General features: G+C 51.9%; 1 protein-coding gene and 1 pseudogene across 2 annotated transcripts; one reads left to right on the forward strand and one right to left on the reverse strand.

The window, feature by feature from the left end:
• Positions 1–1462: 1462 nt before the first annotated feature.
• Positions 1463–2401, reverse strand: LOC309683915 (olfactory receptor 14J1-like; the record flags this gene model as incomplete). Its single annotated transcript, XM_082499896.1, has 1 exon — positions 1463–2401. The coding sequence occupies one exon, from the start codon at positions 2399–2401 to the stop codon at positions 1463–1465; it is 939 nt and encodes a 312-aa protein (XP_082356022.1).
• Positions 2402–4268: 1867 nt separating this feature from the next.
• Positions 4269–17944, forward strand: LOC309683916 (olfactory receptor 6M1-like; annotated as a pseudogene). The gene is made up of 6 exons: positions 4269–5153; positions 5765–5802; positions 6317–6369; positions 16203–16294; positions 17298–17333; positions 17876–17944. The product of its transcript is annotated as an olfactory receptor 6M1-like (transcript).
• The last annotated feature ends 1838 nt before the right edge of the window (positions 17945–19782 follow it).

The following is a 19782-nucleotide window of genomic DNA, read 5'->3' on the forward strand; positions in this document are numbered from 1 at the left end:
CTGTGATGGTCAGGGTGGGAAGCAGACTCAGACGGACAGGGATCACTGCCGATGAGCCCCTTTCCAGCTTCCACTTCCTGATGGGCCTATGGCCAAGGAAGGGGCTTGGTAGGACCGTGGGGTATTTCCAGTGCCTCTGCGTTTGAGTGCTGCACTAAATCTGGCGTGTGGTGTTTCAAAGAGGTGTCATGGTTTAACCCCAGTAGGCAGCGAAGAACCACACAGCCCCTGGCTCCCTCCCCCCTGGGTGGGATGGGGGAGAGAATCGGAAGGACAAACCTGAGAAAAATCAAGGGTGGAGAGAAAGGCAGTTTAATAGGTAAAGCAAAAGCTGTGTGGGTAAGCAAAGCAAAATCAAGAACTCCTTCAGTACTTCCAAACATCAGACAGGTGTTCAGCCATCTCCAGGAAAGCGTAATGGTTACTTGGGAAGACAAATGCCATAAATGCAAATGTTCCACACTTCCTTCTTCTTTCCCCAGGTTTTATTGCTGATCACGACGTCATATGGTATGGGATATCCCTCCAGTCAGTTGGGGTCAGCTGTCCAGCTGTGTCCCCTCCCAACTTCTTGTGCACCCCCAGCCTACTTGCTCTCAGGGAACTAAGAGGAGCAGATAAAGCCTTGACGCTGTGTTACCCTGCTCAGCAATAGCTAAACCGTCCCCATATTATCAGCACTGTTTTCACCACAAATCCAAAACATAGCTCCGTACTAGCTGTTATGAAAAAGTTTAAGTCTATCCCATCAAAAGCCAGTACAACAGGATATCGTGAATCCCTCTCTAGTGTCCTTCTGCTTGCTTACAGCCCATGCTGGGACTGCAGAGTCAGAGGAGATTCACCCTCAGCTCCAGGAAAGTTTTCAGAAACAGGGGTTTTAAAACTTGATTTTCTGCTGCCACCTCTGTTTTTTTTCAATTACAGAGGGAATCCGGCTTCTCATGTACACCAGGTCACTGGGAAAGAAAATACACCTAACTGCTTAAGAAGTGAGATGAGGAATAATATTACCACAGGTCTAACAAAGAGAGAAAGCGAGATAGAGAGAAGAAAGAGAGAGAGAGAGAAAAAGTGAGAAAAAAGAAGAAAGGAAGGAAAGAAAGAAGCAATGAATGAATAAGGGAATGAGTGAATGAACAAGGAAATGAAGGAACAAAAGAGAGAAAGAAAGAGAAATGAATAAAGAGAAAAAGAGCAAAACAGGAAGGATTGAAGCAATAAAAGGAAAGAAAGAAAAGAAGAAAGAAAAAGAAAGAAAAAGAACAACATAAAGAAAAGAGAGAAAGAAAAAGAAAAAGAGAAAGAAAGAAAGAAAGAAAGAAAGAAAGAAAGAAAGAAAGAAAGAAAGAAAGAAAGAAAGAAAGAAAGAAAGAGAAAGTAAAAGAGAAGCTAATGAACAAGAGATCATCCTGCTGTATTCTGTGAATATGCTGGGAGTCACAGGAGACAGACAGTTATCTCATTGATGCTGAAATTGAGTATATTGCAATAGTTTCCTCAGGGCATCCTTGATCTCTTTGTTCCTCATGCTGTAGATGAGGGGGTTCACTGCTGGAGGCACCACTGAGTACAGAAATGACACCACTAAATCCAGGGTTGAGGAGGAGATGGAGGGGGGCTTCAGGTAAGCAACCATTCCAGTGCTGATCAACAGGGAGACCACGGCCAGGTGAGGGAGGCACGTGGAGAAGGCTTTGTGCCGTCCCTGCTCCGAGGGCATCCTCAGCACGGCCCTGAAGATCTGCACATAGGACAGCACAATGAAAACAAAACACGCAAAAGTAAAAGAGGTACTAAACACAAGAAGCCTTAGTTCCCTGAGGTAGTCTGAGTCTGAGCAGGAGAGTCGAAGGATCTGGGGGACTTCACAGAAGAACTGGTCCACGGCATTACCTCGGCAGAGTGGTATTGAAAATGTATGTGCAGTGTGCAGCAGAGCAGAGAGAAACCCACTGCCCCAGGCAGCTGCTGCCATGTGGACACAAGCTCTGCTGCCCAGGAGAGTCCCATAGTGCAGGGGTTTGCAGATGGCCACGTAGCGGTCATATGCCATGACGGTCAGGAGATAATATTCTGATGAGATTAAAAATAGAAAAAAGAAGACCTGTGCAGCACATCCCCCATAGGAGATGGCCCAGGTGTCCCAAAGGGAATTGGCCATGGCTTTGGGGACAGTGGTGGAGATGGAGCCCAGGTCAAGGAGGGAGAGGTTGAGGAGGAAGAAGTACATGGGGGTGTGGAGGCGGTGGTCGTAGGCGATGGCAGTGACAATGAGGCCGTTGCCCAGGAGGGCAGCCAGGTAGATGCCCAGGAAGAGCCAGAAGTGCAAGAGCTGCAGCTCCCGTGTGTATGCGAATGCCAGCAGGAGAAACTCAGTGATGGAGCTGCCGTTGGACATCTGATCCCTTGATTCACGAGGTACTGCTGACTGAGAAAGCACACTCATAACTAAGGGCTGCTCTGAGCAAATCTCTTCCCATTCCCTGCCCTTCAAAACCTCTACCCCCGAAAACACACATCGCCTCTCTCCTTTTTTCTAGGGAATTTTTGAATCTCCTGTGTTGGCGCTCTGGTTTATGCTGGCCCAGTTGTGGGCTTGGGAGCTGCTTGTGGGCTCCCAAGGAGTCATCCTTGCTCCACAACAGCGGGGATTGTGAAAAGGACATGACAGCTTCTGAAATTCACTCTTTACCTCATCGGTCATCCACTTGTAATGTAGTGTGGAGCTGCTCAGTATATTCCTGCAGGAAAACCTCAAGGAAAGTCCTGGATGTCTTAAAACTGTAGTGATGTGAGCAGAGCCAGGTCACTCCTCAGCCCTCGGGGAGAAGACAGCACTGGAGTACTTCACCTTCCGCCCCAGCCCCTACTCCCCTCCCCAGAAGGGTAGCGAGAAGAGGGAAGAAAGGGTTAAAAACCTCATGGGTTGAGACAAAGACAGTTAAAAATAACAGTAATGGAAAAGAAAATAATAATGGTAAAAGTATATACGAAAACCAAAAGTGACACAATACACGTGCTTACCACCCAGTGTCCATTCCAAGCAGCGATCACAGATTCCTGCTCCCCGCCAACCCACCATTTATGTACTGAGCATGATGGTATGGAACGTTCCTTTGCCCAGCTTGTCCTGCCTATGGTCCCTCTCAGTTTGTATTGGAAGATGAAAAAGTCCTTCACTTACTATGAGCATTACTGAGCAACAACTCAAACCAAATGTGTTATCAACATTATTCTCATACCAAATCCAAACCACAGCAGCTTCTAGGAAGAAAATTAACTCTATCCCAGCTGAAACCAGGACAACTCCCAGGTAGCCCTTGTCTTGATGGGCTTCTGGAAACGTCCCCTGTGAAACGTCTTGGCTTGATGTGGAGCCAACCTGACCCATGCAGCAGCCTCTCCACAGCAGAAGGACCCTGCCCTGCCCTGCCGGGGGTCAATCCTTCGACCCACAGCTTCTGCCACAGGCTGTGGGGCGCTCCCTGGACAGGCTGAGTGCTGACCCTGGCAGGCAGCAGAGTCCCTGCCCTGGCACATGGTCCCCTGGGGTGCAGGGACCCTGCTGAGAAGGACAGCCCTGGGCACCTGTGCCTGCACACACACCCTCACAGCCCTGACGCCGTCCCCGGGAGAAGGCAGCCATCGTGCCCATTCCCTCTGATGGTGCAGCAGAGGATCCCTGCTCTGGAGCACATCCTCCTCCTCTACACTGCAGCGAGATCCCGTAGGTTTTGGGCTATGGCAGCTTTAGGAGATCCCTGCAGGAGCTGCGGCTGCATTGCCCCGCAGCCAGAGACTTACCATGTCAGGGGCTGTGGAGATTTCTCTCTCTGTAAGCTCTCAGTGTCCTCCCGCTCCCAACTGCCTTTAACCCCTCTCTGCCTCGCTCGTCTTCCCTCGGACCCTGCCCTGCTGTGCTTCACAGAGGAGCTCCTCCTGGGCAGAGCTGTCTCTCTGCAGCATGCCCACTTGCCATGAGCCTCCTCCCTCCCAGGAGCCTGGGCCAGTTTAGCGGCAGAGGAGCAGCCCAAGGCATTTTAATGACCCCTCTGGTGATTTTGGTGCTGAGTCCATGAACCTCAGACACAGAGGAAGCTGAAGAAACCTCTCAAGAAGTAGAAGTCAGATGTTAACTCCAAAGTTTCTTGGAGTGTTAATGGGTCCCTCTGAGAGCCATTACTGCCAAAGCCTCCCTGGGGGCTTGTTAACAATCTTTGAAAAGTTTTACAAAGTTGTGTGGTTCTTTAAAAAATTGTTAAAAAATGTTGAACCACACGACTCTCACAGAGTTCCCCCTCTTGGGCTTCCCATCCCTCTGGAGGGCCCAATGGCATTCTCTCTCCTACCTTCGTACCTGGTGATGTTAGTGGGAAACCTGCTGATCATTTCCCTCATTCTTGCTGAAGGAGACCTCCACAGGCCCATGTATTCTTTCCTCTATAACCTCTCCCGTGTGGAGAACTTCATCACGACATCCATCCCAGCCAAAGCCATCGGAAACTTGCTGATAGGGAGCAAAGCCATTTCCTACGCAGGCTGCTTACCTCAATGCTTCTTCCTCTGCCTTCTGGGCTGCACTGAGTTTGTGCTTCTGGTTGTCATGTCCTATGACCGTTATGATGCTATATGCCACCCTCTTCAGCCGCCTGTGCTCATGAACAGTCAGCTTTACCTTCAGCCCTAAAGGTGGGCTTGTGGACTGCAGGCTTCCTGGCCATCTGTGTCTCCACTGTTCTGGTTCCCCGGCTGCCCTTCTGCAGGGTATTGAGCACTTCCTCTAGGACAGTGTGCTTTTGATGAAGTTGTCCTGTGCAGAAACACACATTATTGAGCTGATCACCTTCAGAGCCTCATGCATCATTCTCCTTGGCTCCCTGGGCATGACAGCAAGGTCCTACCTGTACATCATTAGTACCATACTTAGGTTGTAGTCAGCTTCCTCATGGCAAAAGGCATTCTCTGCATGTTTCTCTCCCTTCATCCTTGTCATCTTGGGCTACAGTAGCTGCATCTTCCTGCCTGTCCAGCCTTCACATCACCACATTTTCTATAACAGGGCAGTGTCCCTTCTCAAAACTGTCATAACTTCTTTGATGAGACCCTTTATTTCCAGCCTGAGGAACCAGCAGATGAAAGATGGTCCCAAGGTGGGCTTGAAGAGAAGTGTGATAATCCTCAGGAAATAGGAAATCTTTTCTGTCTAAGAAGAGATTTTGTAAGTGTATTTGGTAGGGAGAAAGGGGTGGGGAGGGCAAACATATGATTCATAGAATCATAGAATGGTTTAGGTTGGAAGGGACCTTAAATATTATCGAGTTCCAAGCCCCCTGCCATAGACGGGGCCACCTCTCACTGGACCAGGTTGTCGAAGTAATGAGGCAGGGAATATCCACATTAATATCTCTGTATTCCAGTCGTGGTGTGTGCTGGAGGTATGAGAACCTTAGTATCCAACCACCAGGAACTTTGGACTTCCGGTCCTTGAGAACGCAGAAATTTCAGGCCTTTTCTCTGTGTCCAGAGCTGAGACATGAGAGAACAGTAAGTTACCTGCCGAGGCCTACACTGTACTGCAAGTGAAGGCAGAGGCAACATCTATCAGCCGCTCCTGGAGTTGTATATTGTTCTTCAAGAACGCTGTGTGAGCAGAGAGCGGTATGACTCTTGGGCCAGCACAGGAAACCCTAATGAGATCCAACTCCCAGTGGCACACAGAGGAAAATGTGAACGTTCTTATACATGTCTTTGTTTTATCCAGTCATTGCATGAAGGCAAGCTCCTGATGATTTATTCTGGGTGAGTGCACGTTGAGCCCTGTTTGCAGAGCCAGGAAGGCAGTTGTGAGGGGGAGGAGAAACAGAAGTGATACCTGCACATAGCTCGAGAACGGAGGGGATACAGTTAGTTTCAGGTAACTTTATACACCGTGGAGACGGCTGCAAAGTCTGAACTGTTCTACGCTTCTGCTGTGATCAATGCAGGGAGACTTCCTGAGGGCAATCCATTGCTTTTGGGTTCATCTGTGCCGAGCACCTCTGATGAGTTACCCTCATTCAAATTCTTTTTTTTTTCCATTGGCCCAGGGGAGCATGTGTTCACCTGGAGGAAAGGACATCGTCCATAAAAGGAAACCGATGCTTCTAGAGTGATTTCAGTTGTCCACATTAAGTGGGATGAGTTATACTTCCTAAATACCTCTGTGGGTATTTTCTGCCTGGAGAATGAGAAGTGAGGCCAGATGATGAGGTCAGGTGCAGGTTTTCTCTTAAGAATGTTGAGACTTGGTCAGAAGACATTCTTCCCCTGACAGGGAGCAGCAAGAGCCGGGCTGCTCTCCAAAGGAAGGTGAGCTGGCAGCCAATGGTGAGACCATGGCTGGCAACGCATGTGGTACCTCCCCAGCCAGGGCCCAGCCCCACCGTACATGAGCAAGGCGAGCAGGACAGGCCGGGGGATGGCGGCCTGCAGGGCAGCTAAGGCGGGAAGACAACCCAGTGATTAGGAAGAGGGAGGTCTGGCCGGGATGGAGTTACCTTTGCCCATAGCAGCCCTCACAGTGCCGTCCTACTGTTGTATTTGTTGCTGGAACTGTGTGATCACACACCGATGTTTTGGCCACTGCTGAGCAGTGCTCACACAGCAGCAAGGCTGTGTCTCCAAACCCCCACTGCAAACACAGGCCTGTAGGCTGGTGGTGGGCAAGAGGTTGGGAGGGGACATAACCAGGACAGCTGACCCAAACTGACCACAGAGACATTCCATACCATATAACATCACACCTAGCAATAAAAGCAAAGAGAAAGGAGGAGGAGGGGTTTCTAAAGTAACCAAAGTCCTACTTGCCAGGAAGTAGTTGGACATCACCTGCTGATGGGAAGTAGAGAATAAATCTTTTGTTTGGTTGGTTCCTTTGCTTCCACATGGGGCCTTTTTTTTCTTTATTAAACTGCTTTTATCTAGAGTCAGAAGTTTTTCATCTTATTTTTCCCCCTGTCCTGCTGAGGAAGAGTGATGGAGTGGCTTGGTGGGCACCTGGCAGCCAGCCAAGGTTAAGCAACCACACCAAGCCTGGAAGATGCTGTTCTAGGGAGCTCTGCTGCCTTTTAGTGCTGCTGACTGTGAGATCTCCAGGAAAACTCCCTCACAATCCAGGTGGCGGTCGGTCACAAGTTGTGTCCCCAGGAGCTCAGCACTGAGGCCAGTCCTCTTTAATATCTTTATCAACAACCAGGACGAGGGGATTGAGTACACCCACAGTAAATTTGTGGACAAAACCAAGTTCAGCAGGAGTGTTGATCTGATTGAGGGCAGGAAGGGTCTACAGAGGGATCTGGACAGGCTGGGTCCATGGGCTGAGGCCAAAGGTATGAGATTGCCACATGCTTGGTCTTGCACTTGGGTCACACCAACCCCATGCAGCGCTATAGGTTTGGGGCAGAGTGGCTGGAAAGCTGCCTGGCAGGAAAGGACCTGGGGATGTTGGACAACAGCCAGCTGAATATCAGCCAGCAGTGGGCCGAGGTGGCCAATAGCGTTCTGGCGTCTATCAGGAGTATTTTGGTGAGCAGGGCAGTGATTGTTCCCCTGTATTCGGCACTGGTGAGGCCCCACCTCGAGTACTGTGTTCAGTTTTGGGCCACTCGTTACAGGAAAGACATTGAGGTGCTGGAGCATATCCAGAGAAGGGCAGTGAAGCTGGTGAGGGGTCTGGAGAACAGGTCTTATGAGGAGCGGCTGAGGGAACTGGGGTTGTTTAGCCTGGAGAAAAGGAGCTTGGAGGAGGCTTTATCGCTCTCTACAACTGCCTGGAAGGAGGTTGTAGCAAGGTGGGGGTCCGTCTCTTCTCGCTAGTAACAAGCGATAGGACAAGAGGAAGTGACCTCAAGTTGCGTCAGGGAAGGTTTAGATTGGAGATTATGAAAAATGTCTTCATAGAAAGGGTTGTCATTCATTGGAACAGGCTGCCCAGGGAAGTGGTGGAATCGCCATCCCTGCGGGTATTTAAAAGATGGATAGACGTTGCGCTTAGGGACATGGTTTAATGGTGTTTTTGCCAGTGTTAGTTTGATGGTTGGACTTGATGATCGTAAAGGTCACTTCCAACCTTGACAATTCTATGATTCTATGACCCTTCTGTTGAGTAATGAGGTTCAGTGTGGACCTCCTTGCCTTCTAAACTCCTTTTTGAAGCCTAGGTCTGGCTGGATCCCATCATAGTCTCAGACGTGGTCAACGGTTCATGTCTAATGGAATTATTCTTACAACATTAATAATATGTGGGTAGCTATATGGATTCGCAGTGTGTCATTCAGCATGCTGTCACTTACTCAGGATCCGTTGTGGGTAAAGGATGTCTCCACCTTGGGCAAGGAAGGATCTCTTAGTCTCAGGTAAGGAATCTCTAACCTTGAGAGGTGTCCCTGCTTGAGGTTGGAAGTGAGGTTGGAAGAAAGCTCGGGAGGTCTGTAGTCCAATCTGTCAGAAACAGGTATGATCAGCTGCTGCCCAGGAGAGTCCCATAGTGCGGGGGTTTGCAGATGGCCACATAGTGGTCACAGGCCATGACAGCGAGAAGAAAATACTCTGCTACAACTAAAAAGAGAATCTAAAAAATTTGAGCAGCACATCCCAAATAGGTGATGGGCCTGGTGTTCCAGAGGGTATTGGCCACGGATTTTAGGACAGTGGTAAAGATGCAGCCCAGGTCAAGGAAGGAGAGGTTGAGGAGGAAATACATGGGGTACATGGGTGTGGAGGCAGTGGTTGCAGGCGATGGCAGTGATGATGAGGCCGTTGCCCAGGAGGGCAGCCAGGTAGATGCCCAGGAAGAGCCAGAAGTGCAAGAGCTGCAGCACTGAAGCCCCCACATAGGACTGGGACCCCCCGGTGACCCATGATCTACAGGAACACTTCTGGAGCAGGAGCTGGTCACCGGACAGGCTGTGTCAAAGCATCACAGTTGAGACAACTGGTTTCTCTTCCTTGGGTAGAAAAGGAAGCCTGGGCAATGGCACCCCAGCTCTCCAACATGAGAGGAGATCACTCTCATCCCTGCCTCCCCCTGCAGAGGAGCCACCTGTCCCCTACCCTGCAGGGAATTAAATAGGAGTTGGTGTAGGTGCTGCAGAGTCTACTTGAAATGGATCCTTTATCCCTGATGCATTGGGATGAGTGCAGGTTTGGCTATTCAAAGTAGAGCACTTCATTAACTGTGTCTCTTTGCTTCCTTCTGTGAATTGAGGGAGTTCGTGAATTCACCGTGTGACTCATAGTTGGCAAAAAAAGGGAAGACTGAGAGAGTCCGAGCAGGGAGTGTTGTGGTGGGCCTTGGGATCTGTGCTTGACAGAAAAACATTTTTTCCGTTGGTCTAAGGCTGTCCATTCGGAGGCGATCAGGAACAGCATCCCCAATGGATTGCTGACCTCACTAAATCTGTAAGCAGAAAAAAAAGGAGTATGAGAAAAAGAACAAATGCTTTGTTATTGTTATTTATTATTCAACTCTTTTCACTTTGAGTGGGCTCTTGAAATCTCACTAATCAACCACATGAGAACTGAGGACTCCAGGAAAACTCTGCCCCAAGACTTGGCTTGTTAGGGCTTTTTGGGTGTTTATGAGCCCTCTGGTGTCAAATGTTTGAACTGCAGTTATTGAAAGGTGGAACAAGCTTCTGTGGAAGTGAAGAGTCAGCAGCAAACCTTCAAGTTTCTGAGCATGTCAGCAGGTCCCACTGAGGGCCATCACTGAAAAGGCCATGGAGGGCCTGACCTGACAAGGAGATGGTCCCTGGGGGCTGGTGAAACAGTAAGTCAGAGGCCCCGGTTACAGGTGGAAAATGAAATGCTGAAGTGGCTCTGAAAGACCTTGATGTGTTTCACCAAGCGGGATGCCCAAGCCTGGTTGATGATCTTTAAGCCTGCTTGTGAGGATTTGCTAAAGCCATCAGCCATCACCTTGTTACTCACTGACATCCCCTGACCCACCTTCCCAGACACACTGCATTGGCTTTACGTGGCAGAGTTTTGGTAGGGCGGCGCTCCAGGGTGGCGTCTGTGAGCAGATGCCAGAAGCTGCCCCCATGTTGGGCAGAGCCAGTTCCAGGCAGCTATGAGACAGACCCACTGCTGGCCAAAGCTGAGCAAATCAGTAACAGTGGTAGTGCCTCTTTGATAACATATTTAAGAAGGAGTAAAAAATGGCTGCGCAATAGCAGCTGAGAGGGGAGTGAGAATATGTGAGAGAAAGAACTCTGCAGTCACCAAGGTCAGTGAAGAAGGAGGAGGAGGAGGTGCTCCAGGTGCCAGAGCAGAGATTCCTCTGCAGCCCGTGGGGAAGACCATGGTGAGGCAGGCTGACCCCTGCAGCCCATGGAGGCTGTGGATATCCAGAGTGGAGCACGTATCCACCTGCAGCCCGTGGAGGATGGCATAGCAGAGCAGGTGGATGTGCCCTGAAGGAAGCTGCAACGCTGTGGAGAGCCCACACTGCAGGAGGCTTCTGGAAGGAAGCAGAGGAAGAGCATGAGGAGGAACGAGTGGCACAAACAAGTGATACAAAAGGAACACAACCCCCATTCCCCACCCTCCTGCATCACTCTGGGAGAGGACGTAGAGCAGTCAGGAGCAAGGCTGATGCTGGGAAGAAGGGAGGGGTGGAGGGAATGTTTTTAGATGTTATTCTTCTGTCTCATTATCCTCCTCTGTTTGATTGGCAATAAATTACGAGTCTGTTTTGCCTGTGATGGTAACTGGTGAGCGATCTCCCTGTCCTTATCTCAACCCATGAGCTTTTCATTTTATTTTCTCCCTGTCCTGCTGAGGAGGGGCAGCGACAGAACAGCTCGGTGGGCACCTGACAGCCAGTCAAGTCCTACGCAAGGCCAATCACTGCTGCTCAGAGCCACTCACTCTTCAGACAGGATCTTGAGCTTTCTGGATCTTCCTGGTGCTTATTACTATCTCCCTGGCTTCCTCCACAGCTCATGGGGATCTTTCCTGTCCTTTAACAGGGACTTTACAACCATCTTTTATGAAATGGTTGTCTTTTTACGGTATTCTGTGCAGAAAGAATAGTCACAGAAAAGCACCACATATGTCAAAACAAATGCCGAGTGAAGTGCCAGAAAAAGCCTCCTGAGCTTCCCGCATGGCTGTGGCTTCTTGGCATACAGTCTGTCCTGAGAAGGGGCTCCAGCCCCTGCTCCTCTGGGGAGCGCAGTAGTGCAGTCTGGATCAGTCCATGGCAGATGGTGGGGCTGTGTTTCCACCCCTGGGGCAGTCGATTCCAGGCGTACGGGGTACTCCTCCAGGTGAAAGCAAACTCTGGCCTGCACTCTGCTGCCAAAGAGACCAAGAAAGAAACTCAGTGGTATCAATTGTTGCATACCCCTTGGCTGCCTTTGACTCCAGTTCCTACTGGAATTCTATTATGTCTGGTGCGGCAGCACTCAGTGGTAGTGTGACTTTGTTCAGGCCACAAAATTCCACAGTTAGCCTCAACTCTTGGTTCGATCTTTGCAGTGGCCATTTGAGACTATTAAAGGGTGAGCAAGTCTTGCAGATCACTCCTTGGCTCTCCAGTCGCTGGATAAGCTTACACAGGGGACCAGGGAGTTTCAGCTGGTGCGATATTGTTGCCTGTGGACTGTCATGGCACCTGGCTATTGCCAATAAAAATAAATAAATCAATAAATAGCAAATGGATTGCCTTTTGTCTTTTTTTTTGGTTTTTTTTGCACTTCTTGTACCAAAACTTCTAGTCTCTGGGTAGGTTCACCATCCCACTTCCTCATGTCCTTCCCCTGGTCACGCAGATAGAACCACAGGGTGGCACAGGTTGTGCGCCACCAGTACCCTCTCCCTTGAGCAGAAAAACGCTGACTCTTAATAGTTGAGATGTTGGTCAGTATGAGAGAGGAAGACATCCGTTTTTAAGTGCTGGGGCAATTGTTGGGACAGTTTTTCCACAGCTGAGATGCAGGCCTGTAGGGAGCAAGCGAGAGTCTCTTTCGATTCCTGCAGCTGGCTGGGCAGTCCCTCCACAGCTGGTGCCTCCGCGTCTGTCCAGCTCACTATAGACAAGGTGCTGGCATGTGCACAACGGCCTTATCCCTGGCAAGGACACCCCGAGCTGCCGGGCATCCTTACCCTCTCATTCTGACTAGTGGCCCCAGTGTCCCAGCATCGGAGCAACCAGCTGACAGTTTGCTCTCCTGGATGATGGCTGAAATCCATTTACACACCTCGCAAGTTGGCCTCGGCTTCTGTTGTTCCTTCTCGGCTAGAGGGGAGACTGATCTGGCTGAGGGCTGGGTCTGGTTCAGCCTCAGTGTCTGTTTGCACGTCTTGAGATCCAGAGCCCCTCTCTTCCCCTTGAGGTGCTGAGCAGTGCTGAATAGAGCTCAGTAGGCGCAGGCCAGGCCCCAGCACGGCGCGACAAGCTGTGGCTCTTGGGCACAGCCAGGGCCAGGGCACCCTTTGTTCTGGGTTGAAGTCCCAGACCATCAAAGGTGACCACCATTCTTGCCACCCATAACCACACTGCCTCGAGGCCTGCGGGATAATCCTAAGTACTTGGTTAACCTTAGAAAAAGCGGAGAGAGTATTCTTGAGAAGTACCACCAGCAGCATTTTGGCTACCCAAGGGTGTTCAAGATATTGAAGACCTATTGTAATGAGGGAGAAAACATCTGCCACGCAGAAGAGGGTGAGGGTGCCATGCTGTGTTTCCTCCCCCAAAAACCTCTTGGAGGACAAAGGTGAAAGTGTAATTGTTAATTGTCTCCATGAGATTGTTCCCAAAGTAGAGGAATGGCATCAGTGCAGAGCTCAAATACCACATTAAACTTCAGGCCCGCACTGTTATAATTAATCTCCCAGAGAAAACACCACCAAGCGCTACAGAGCACAGCAAAGGACAAAAGCCCAAACCAGCCTTTAACATCCACAACACAAAAGGGAGCATGGCACAGAGCAGATAAACGAAGGTCGAGTACAGATAGGTCAATATCGTGACCAGCAGCCGTTACACAGATATAACAATTAAAAGTTCCCTCTAACACATTGGGGTCATATCTCTTGTTAATTCCATCCCAGCCCAAAGCAGGACAGCAGGACAGAGACCCCCTGCTGAGTCCTGTCCTTCCCCCCACCCTCCCCGGGCACTAAGGGACACTGGGAACTGGAGGATATGGGGGGATGGGAAGCAAAACCTAACTGTGGGGGAAACAGGACCTTCACCCTCTGTCTGCCCCACTGATGTGCGTCCTTTGAGATGTCCTTAAACCAGCAGATGGGATCTTCCTGAACAGCGCCTTTAAGGTTAAGTGCCCATCAAATGCGTTTGCCCCTCATTTGCACTGACCTCAAAGGCAGCCCTGACCTCTCCTAAGTCAATATTCCTCAATTATGACAGTGCGCACAGTTCAGCAGTTATTTTCAACATAACTTCAAAACACAAAGAACGTCACAGCATATTTAAAGATGATAAATAAATCAACACTCGGTCACTTCGCTCTCTAATAAGTAACACACAAAGCAGAAGCAGTCAAAATGAAAACCTTCCAGGTGACTGCCTGCTCTTTGGGCAATTTCCAAAGCAAATATTCAAGTCAGTTCCCTGAAATCTTTTCACAGCTGATCCACAACAGATCTCTTATTTATACTTAGTGTCCCGTAAAGATAGAACCGTACCCATAAACCTCAAAAATGACATAGAAAGTCATGGAAGAACCTGAGCCATTCACAGGTCTCTTGAACCACTTGTCAATGTATTTTTATTTCTTTGAAGCCCTGACAGGAGCCTGTGTCATCTTTAGAACAAAACCAGTGACACTTTGGATTCACTGAAACTCAGGCAAACCTCCTACTGATTTCAAAACCTAAACCAGATTTTTACCACCAGCCTTTTATCCCCAGCTTGAGTCTCATAAAAATAAATCAGCCTCACTCGCTCACAGACAGAGGACTCAAATAGAGCACTCTCTTACATTCCGACACGTGACAGGGACTGCTGGATGGTTTTGGAAGGGCAATTGGGAAGCACAGCGCGGTAGCTTGAATTACTGTGGCACACAACACTCGGAGGATGAGTTTGCAGAGGAACATGTCCGCCTTACAAAGTATCCATGGATGTGCTGTCATAATGTTGATGTCCCATGAACTCAGTAGGGGCCCGGAGTCCAATGCCTTCAATGCTGCTGTGGCTCAGTGCAGCTGGTGGATTTGATGGTCATTCCATGAGGTTACTTCTGACCATCAGCTACCCAAAGAGGCAAGTGAATACATGCTGCATCTCCTGACTGAGACCTTTACTGACCTCCCAGTGCTAGCTCACACCACCAGTAAAAATGCCGGTCTTCTTGGGATGCAGAAATCCATAAATATCTGTCCTTTCGCCTCTCTCTTCTTCCAGTTGTGTGCATCTACAGGAGGCACAGCAGGCGTGCCGGAGCTTCTTGATCCAAAATACGCCCATCTTCATTAGGAGGATGTCCCTGCTGACAGAGGCACCAGCTATTCCCTCTGCTGTTTGGGTAGTTGCATCCTTGAAGAGAGCAGTGATGGCCGATCCCGTGCGCGTCACAACTGGAAAGAACGGTGCATTGATACCGCATTGCTGGAGAAGGTCTTGCTTGGCTTATGTGAGCCAGGCCAGCAGCTTCACCCAGCGGCCCTCCCCACTGAGAGGGGAGAGCTGAACCACTTGTGTACAACCGCACACTGCCCCTGCCCCACACTGGCCAGAGGGTGCTGTGCAGGGCCCCCGGGATGGTGATGTGTGGGCCAGGGGTGCTGTGAAGGAAACCCCCCTGGAAAGCTGGGGAAAGCTGCAGGGCAGGCAGGGGGGAGAGGGAAAGGGAGGCAGTGCCCCTGGGGAGACAGCTCCAGCCCCCAGGCTGCTCTAAGCCCCGCTCCTGCAGGACTCCCCTGCCGCCAGGCTTTCCCGAAGGACAGGGACACCCCGGGTGTCAGGCTGCTGCCCCGGGACTGCTCCCACCTCTGAGCTCCAGCCTGTCCCCAGGGCAGCGAGGGAGCCCCAGGCATGTGGGGGTTCCCAGGATGTGCTTCTCCCCAGTGTCCCCGGCACTGCCCTCCTCTGCAGGCTCTGCCCGCTGCCAGGGCTGGAGGGAGCCCCGGGCATGTGGGGGTTCCCAGGATGTGCTTCTCCCCAGTGTCCCTGGCACTGCCCTCCTCTGCAGGCTCTGCCCGCTGCCAGGGCTGGAGGGAGCCCCGGCATCCAGGATGCTTTATCCCCTCCCAACTCCCCCCAGTTGGGACCTCTTGTGAAGCACCAAGCTTGCTGAAGGGGCTCCTGGTGCCGTGGGCGCTGGGCAAACAGACCTTATCAGTGATGCTGTGGGGAAAAACATCCCTCCTCTTGCCCGGAGAGCTCTGTCCCCACAATTAGCTGCGGGTGGCTGCCCGGGCACAAGGGCCTCCTTCATCGTGTTTCTCTGCCAAGCCACATCCTGCTCAGTGATGGCAAAGGCCTGGGCCAAGGACGAGGCATTGAAGGGAGACTCTGTGAGGACACGGGCCTCTGGTGAGCTGCGGTCAAGTCCCAGCCAGGGACAGGGCTGTAGCCAGAGCCTTGTTTGGGACGGGGCCACTGGGACCCACCGTGTGAGGGCAGTTCTGCAGAGTGGGACCCATGCTGTCTGGAGGGCACGGGATTTCCCCCTCTGTTCTGTGCTCTGGGGAGGTCACGGCTGGGAACTGGACGAGTTTGGGGCCCACAGTGCAAGGGGAATGGAGTGGGCTGGAGCTGGGCACTGACACCACCTCAGCCCTTCCCCCAAGTTCAACCCTGAACCTCCAGCTTCCCAGCATTCACCAGTGCTCCCCATTTACTCCAGGGACGGAAGATTCCAGTCACCCAAATGACCGCATTGCCCATAGCCCTGGTTGTCCTCCGTAGGGTATGCAGCTGTCAGGGGCTCACTGCCCTCGCCACCCGCTGATTCCTGAGCAGTTCCCTGTGTAGCTGCCCCAGGCGGGAAGATGGAGTGATGCCGGTGAAGGTGGCTGGATCTGTGCCGGAGGCGGGGGTCACTCTGTGCTGGGGCTGGGCTTGTTGCCAGGGCTGGTGTCTCTGCCAAGCCTGGCTTTGCCCTGGGGGCTCTCGGGGCTGGGAGGGGCAAGGAGGAGTCCGGGCAGGGATAAATCTGTCCCTCATCTTCTCCGGCTTCACCCAGGACTCAACACACCGCAGAGGAAGATGAAGGTCGCAGTGCTCAGCGTCGCCCTCCTCTTCACCATCCTGCTGTGCACCCCGGACGATGCTGAGGTGAGTCCTCAATGCCACAGGGAGGGGCTCGAGGCTGAGGATGGGTCCTGGCGGCAGGACATCTGCTGTCCTGCAGAATGACATTGTAGTGGTGAGCTTGGCCTCTCCCTTTCCCATGCAAGGAGCTCCTCCAGGCTCCCATGCACCTCCAGCCCAAAGCAATGCAGCTTTCTGCCTCCCGTAATTCCGTCTGTTGTCTTCACTTCCCCTGCAATTAACCTTCTGGTGCCCAGAGCCTGAGTTCCTCAATGAGTGGTCGGACCTGTCCCCTCCCTGGGAGAGTCCACTGCAAACTCCTCTAAGGGCACCTGCCACTTTCTCGTCTTGGTGCCCCCACATCTCCCCCTTCTGGTCCTCCCCATCCCACCCTTTTGTGACCCTCACACATCACTTCCTTAGATCTCCTAAGTGTCCTTTCTAGACTCCCCAAATCCTTTTCCTTTTATCATTCCCAATGCCTTGCTTTCAGTCTTTCCCCTCAGTCTTTTGCTTTTCATCCTGTCCACTGTGGTAGTGTCCCCAGATCACCTTCCTTCAAACCCCAGTCCCAAACACCATCCCAATCCCCTTTTTTTGGTCCTCAGCAGTCCTCTCCTTCTGCCCCCACCGACCACCTCGCTTGAAGTCCCTGCATCCCCTCCACTTCACTTCCTTTACCCCTCACTCGCATCCCACACGGTCCTCTCCATTCAACAACCCCAGCCCAGTCCCTTGGGGTTCACTAATTCACCCCAGTGCCCCGTCTTTGGGTCCTCCCCATCCCCATCTCCTTGGGAGGCCCTGAATTCTCCACACTATCTTTATCTCCATCCCCACCCCTGGTCCCTCTGTGAACAGCTATCCCAGGTGAAACTTGGGAGGAATGGAACTGGAAGGAGCAGAAAGGATTTCCTGTCTCAGAGCAGGGGGAAGCAATGGGCCTGGGGGGAGTGGGGAAACCCGTGTCCCACACACAGCCCCACCAAGGTCCAATCCAGACCACCCCTTTTCTCTCTTTCCCTAGGCACACTTGGAAGGAAGTGGAAGTGTTAAACTGGATGTAAGTAGTGGGATGGACTTGGGTAATGGGAGGGCAATTTGGTCCTCCCATCCCTTGCTGGGACCGAGGACATCTAGTGACCAGTGAGGTCTCATGGTCTCTCTACAGGAGAAGGTACTCAAATCCCTGATAGGAAAGAGGTCTGAGGTGGGTACCACAAATTCTACTGGCCCCTTACCCTCCCCTCCCATGACCACGACGATCCAGGGCATCCCAGTATACCACTGTACACCCCACTGACACCCCAGAAAGCATCTCTGAAACCCAGTGTTTTCCCAGGGAGGCCCCCTTCCCTAGGGCCCCCATTGCATTCCCATCCCTCTCATTACAACCCAGTACACCCCAGGATACCCCAGTGCACAGACAGGCACCCAAGTGGGCCCCTTCCCCAGGACCCCCACTGCTCTCTGTGCACCAACATACAAACTCATGTACCCCATTCCTCCCCAGAAGCACCTTCCCCAAGGACCCCATTGCTTTCCCCTTTCTCCCAGTATACTGCAGTGCTCTCAAGTGTGTCCCTAACTCTCCCTTTCTCCCAGCCTCCTGTGGCTGAGCTGGCAGTGGACCTTGCGCGCCAGAGACGTGTGGCTGTCGGCGTTGATGTCTAGGTGAGCAGCATCAGGGTGTCTCCAGACCCACAAAGGATGCTGAGCCCTGTGGGATGCCTGAGCCCTCCGGGTTGGGCAGAACTTGGGTATGGGAGAGGGAAAGAGAGGGGACTGTCCATGATCCATGTCCCAGGGTGACTGGGACAGAGCTGCCTCCATGCCGCTTCTTGCACCCAGTGGGGCTCTACAGACCCAGAGGGTCACCATGCAGGCCAGGCAGGGTCTCTAGTGCCATACACACCCCAAGGATCACTGTGAGGACTGTGCAGGGTTCTGGGAGATTTAGGGGCATTTCAGGGTAGAGACACACTGGGCGAGGGACTCTGGGTGCCATATGGTCTCAGGAGAGCCAAGTCGAGTCCTTGGTCTGTTGAGGGCTCCAATTCCCAGCTCCTTCCCCAGGGCTCTGCAGAGAGAGACAGTAGGCGACAAGGCCACTCTCATGTCCCAGTTGACAGTGGGGGTCTCATGTGGGGCTCTGTCTTTCAGGACTGGAACTGGTGGTGACACCCTTGCCCTGTTCCCCTCCAGCAGCATGAGGAGATGATCATCCCTGGATGACCCCACCTGATCCCCTGGGAGCCCTGGGCCATTCCCCCCTAATGATCAATAAACCCCTTTAGCAAAGCTATTCTCTGCGCGTGTGTCCGTGTCTGTTTCGGTGTCCCCTCTCGCCTGCCAGTGCCCAGACGCCTGGGTCCTCTCTGGCTCTACCACGGCAGTGAGCAGAGTGACTGAGGGAGTGTGGACACCTGGGGTGTCTCTGTAAAGGAGATCCCCATTCCCACCCACCATGTGCCCCCTGAGAAGGACAGATTAGGGCAAACTGGAGTGTCCCCCCATGAGGCTGGGAGAGGCGAAGGGCAGATGGTGCCAGCCCTCGAGGCAGCCGGTGCTTTGGAGGAACAACGGGAAAGTGGTTCTTACCTGGGTTGTAGTGAGCACCAAATGGCACCATTTGGTATTGGGGCAGGAGAGGAACACGGGGACAGGCAGCCTGGGACCCTGGGTCTTCTCCCTGCTGTGGGAGGGGGGTGGTTCCCTGCCCCATGGACTCAGCACTCCTGCCTTCACAGGTGATTTCAGAGCCCCGTGACGGGCCAATGTGCCTTCCTCAAGCCCCAGCCCACATTCTTCTCCTGGGAATGCCCCATCACAGGCCAGGAAGGCAGGTCGTGGGAATCAGATGCTGGAGAAGTGCTGGGTCCTGCACTTAGGTCACAACAACCCCATGCAACGCTACAGTTCTTGCAAAGTGTGGTTGGAAAGCTGCCTGGCCGAAAAGGACTTGGGGGTATTGGTGTACAGCCGGCTGTGTATGAGCCAGCAGCGTGCTCAGGTAGCCAAGAAGGCCAACAGCATCCTGGCTTGTATGATAAATAGTGTGGCCAGCAGCACTGGGGAAGTGATTGTTCCCCTGTTCTTGGCACTGCTGAGGCCTCACCTTGAGTACTGTGTTCATTTTTTGGCCCCTCACTACAGGAGGGACATTGACGCACTGGAGCATGTCTAGAGAAGGGCAAGGAAGCTTGTGAGTGGTCTAGGAAACAAGTCTTATGAGAGGCGGCTGAGGAACATGGGATTGTTTAGTCTGGTGTTGTGGTTTTGGTTGGACTTCCACCAAAATAAATGACAGATGCTCTCCTTTAACTTCTCTCCCAAGGGAGAGAAGAATGAGAGAGATAGAGACTGATGCTTTGAAAAGAAACAAAATTATTTTAACAAAATATTAATAATCACAGAATCACAGAATCACAGAATTATCAGAGTTGGAAGGGACCTCTAGAGATCATCTAGTCCAACTCTCCTGCTAAAGCAGGATTGCCTAGAGCACATTA

Source organism: Vanellus vanellus (genome assembly GCF_965231255.1).
Source record: "Vanellus vanellus genome assembly, contig: HAP1_SCAFFOLD_35, whole genome shotgun sequence".
NCBI classification, from domain to species: Eukaryota; Metazoa; Chordata; class Aves; order Charadriiformes; family Charadriidae; genus Vanellus; species Vanellus vanellus.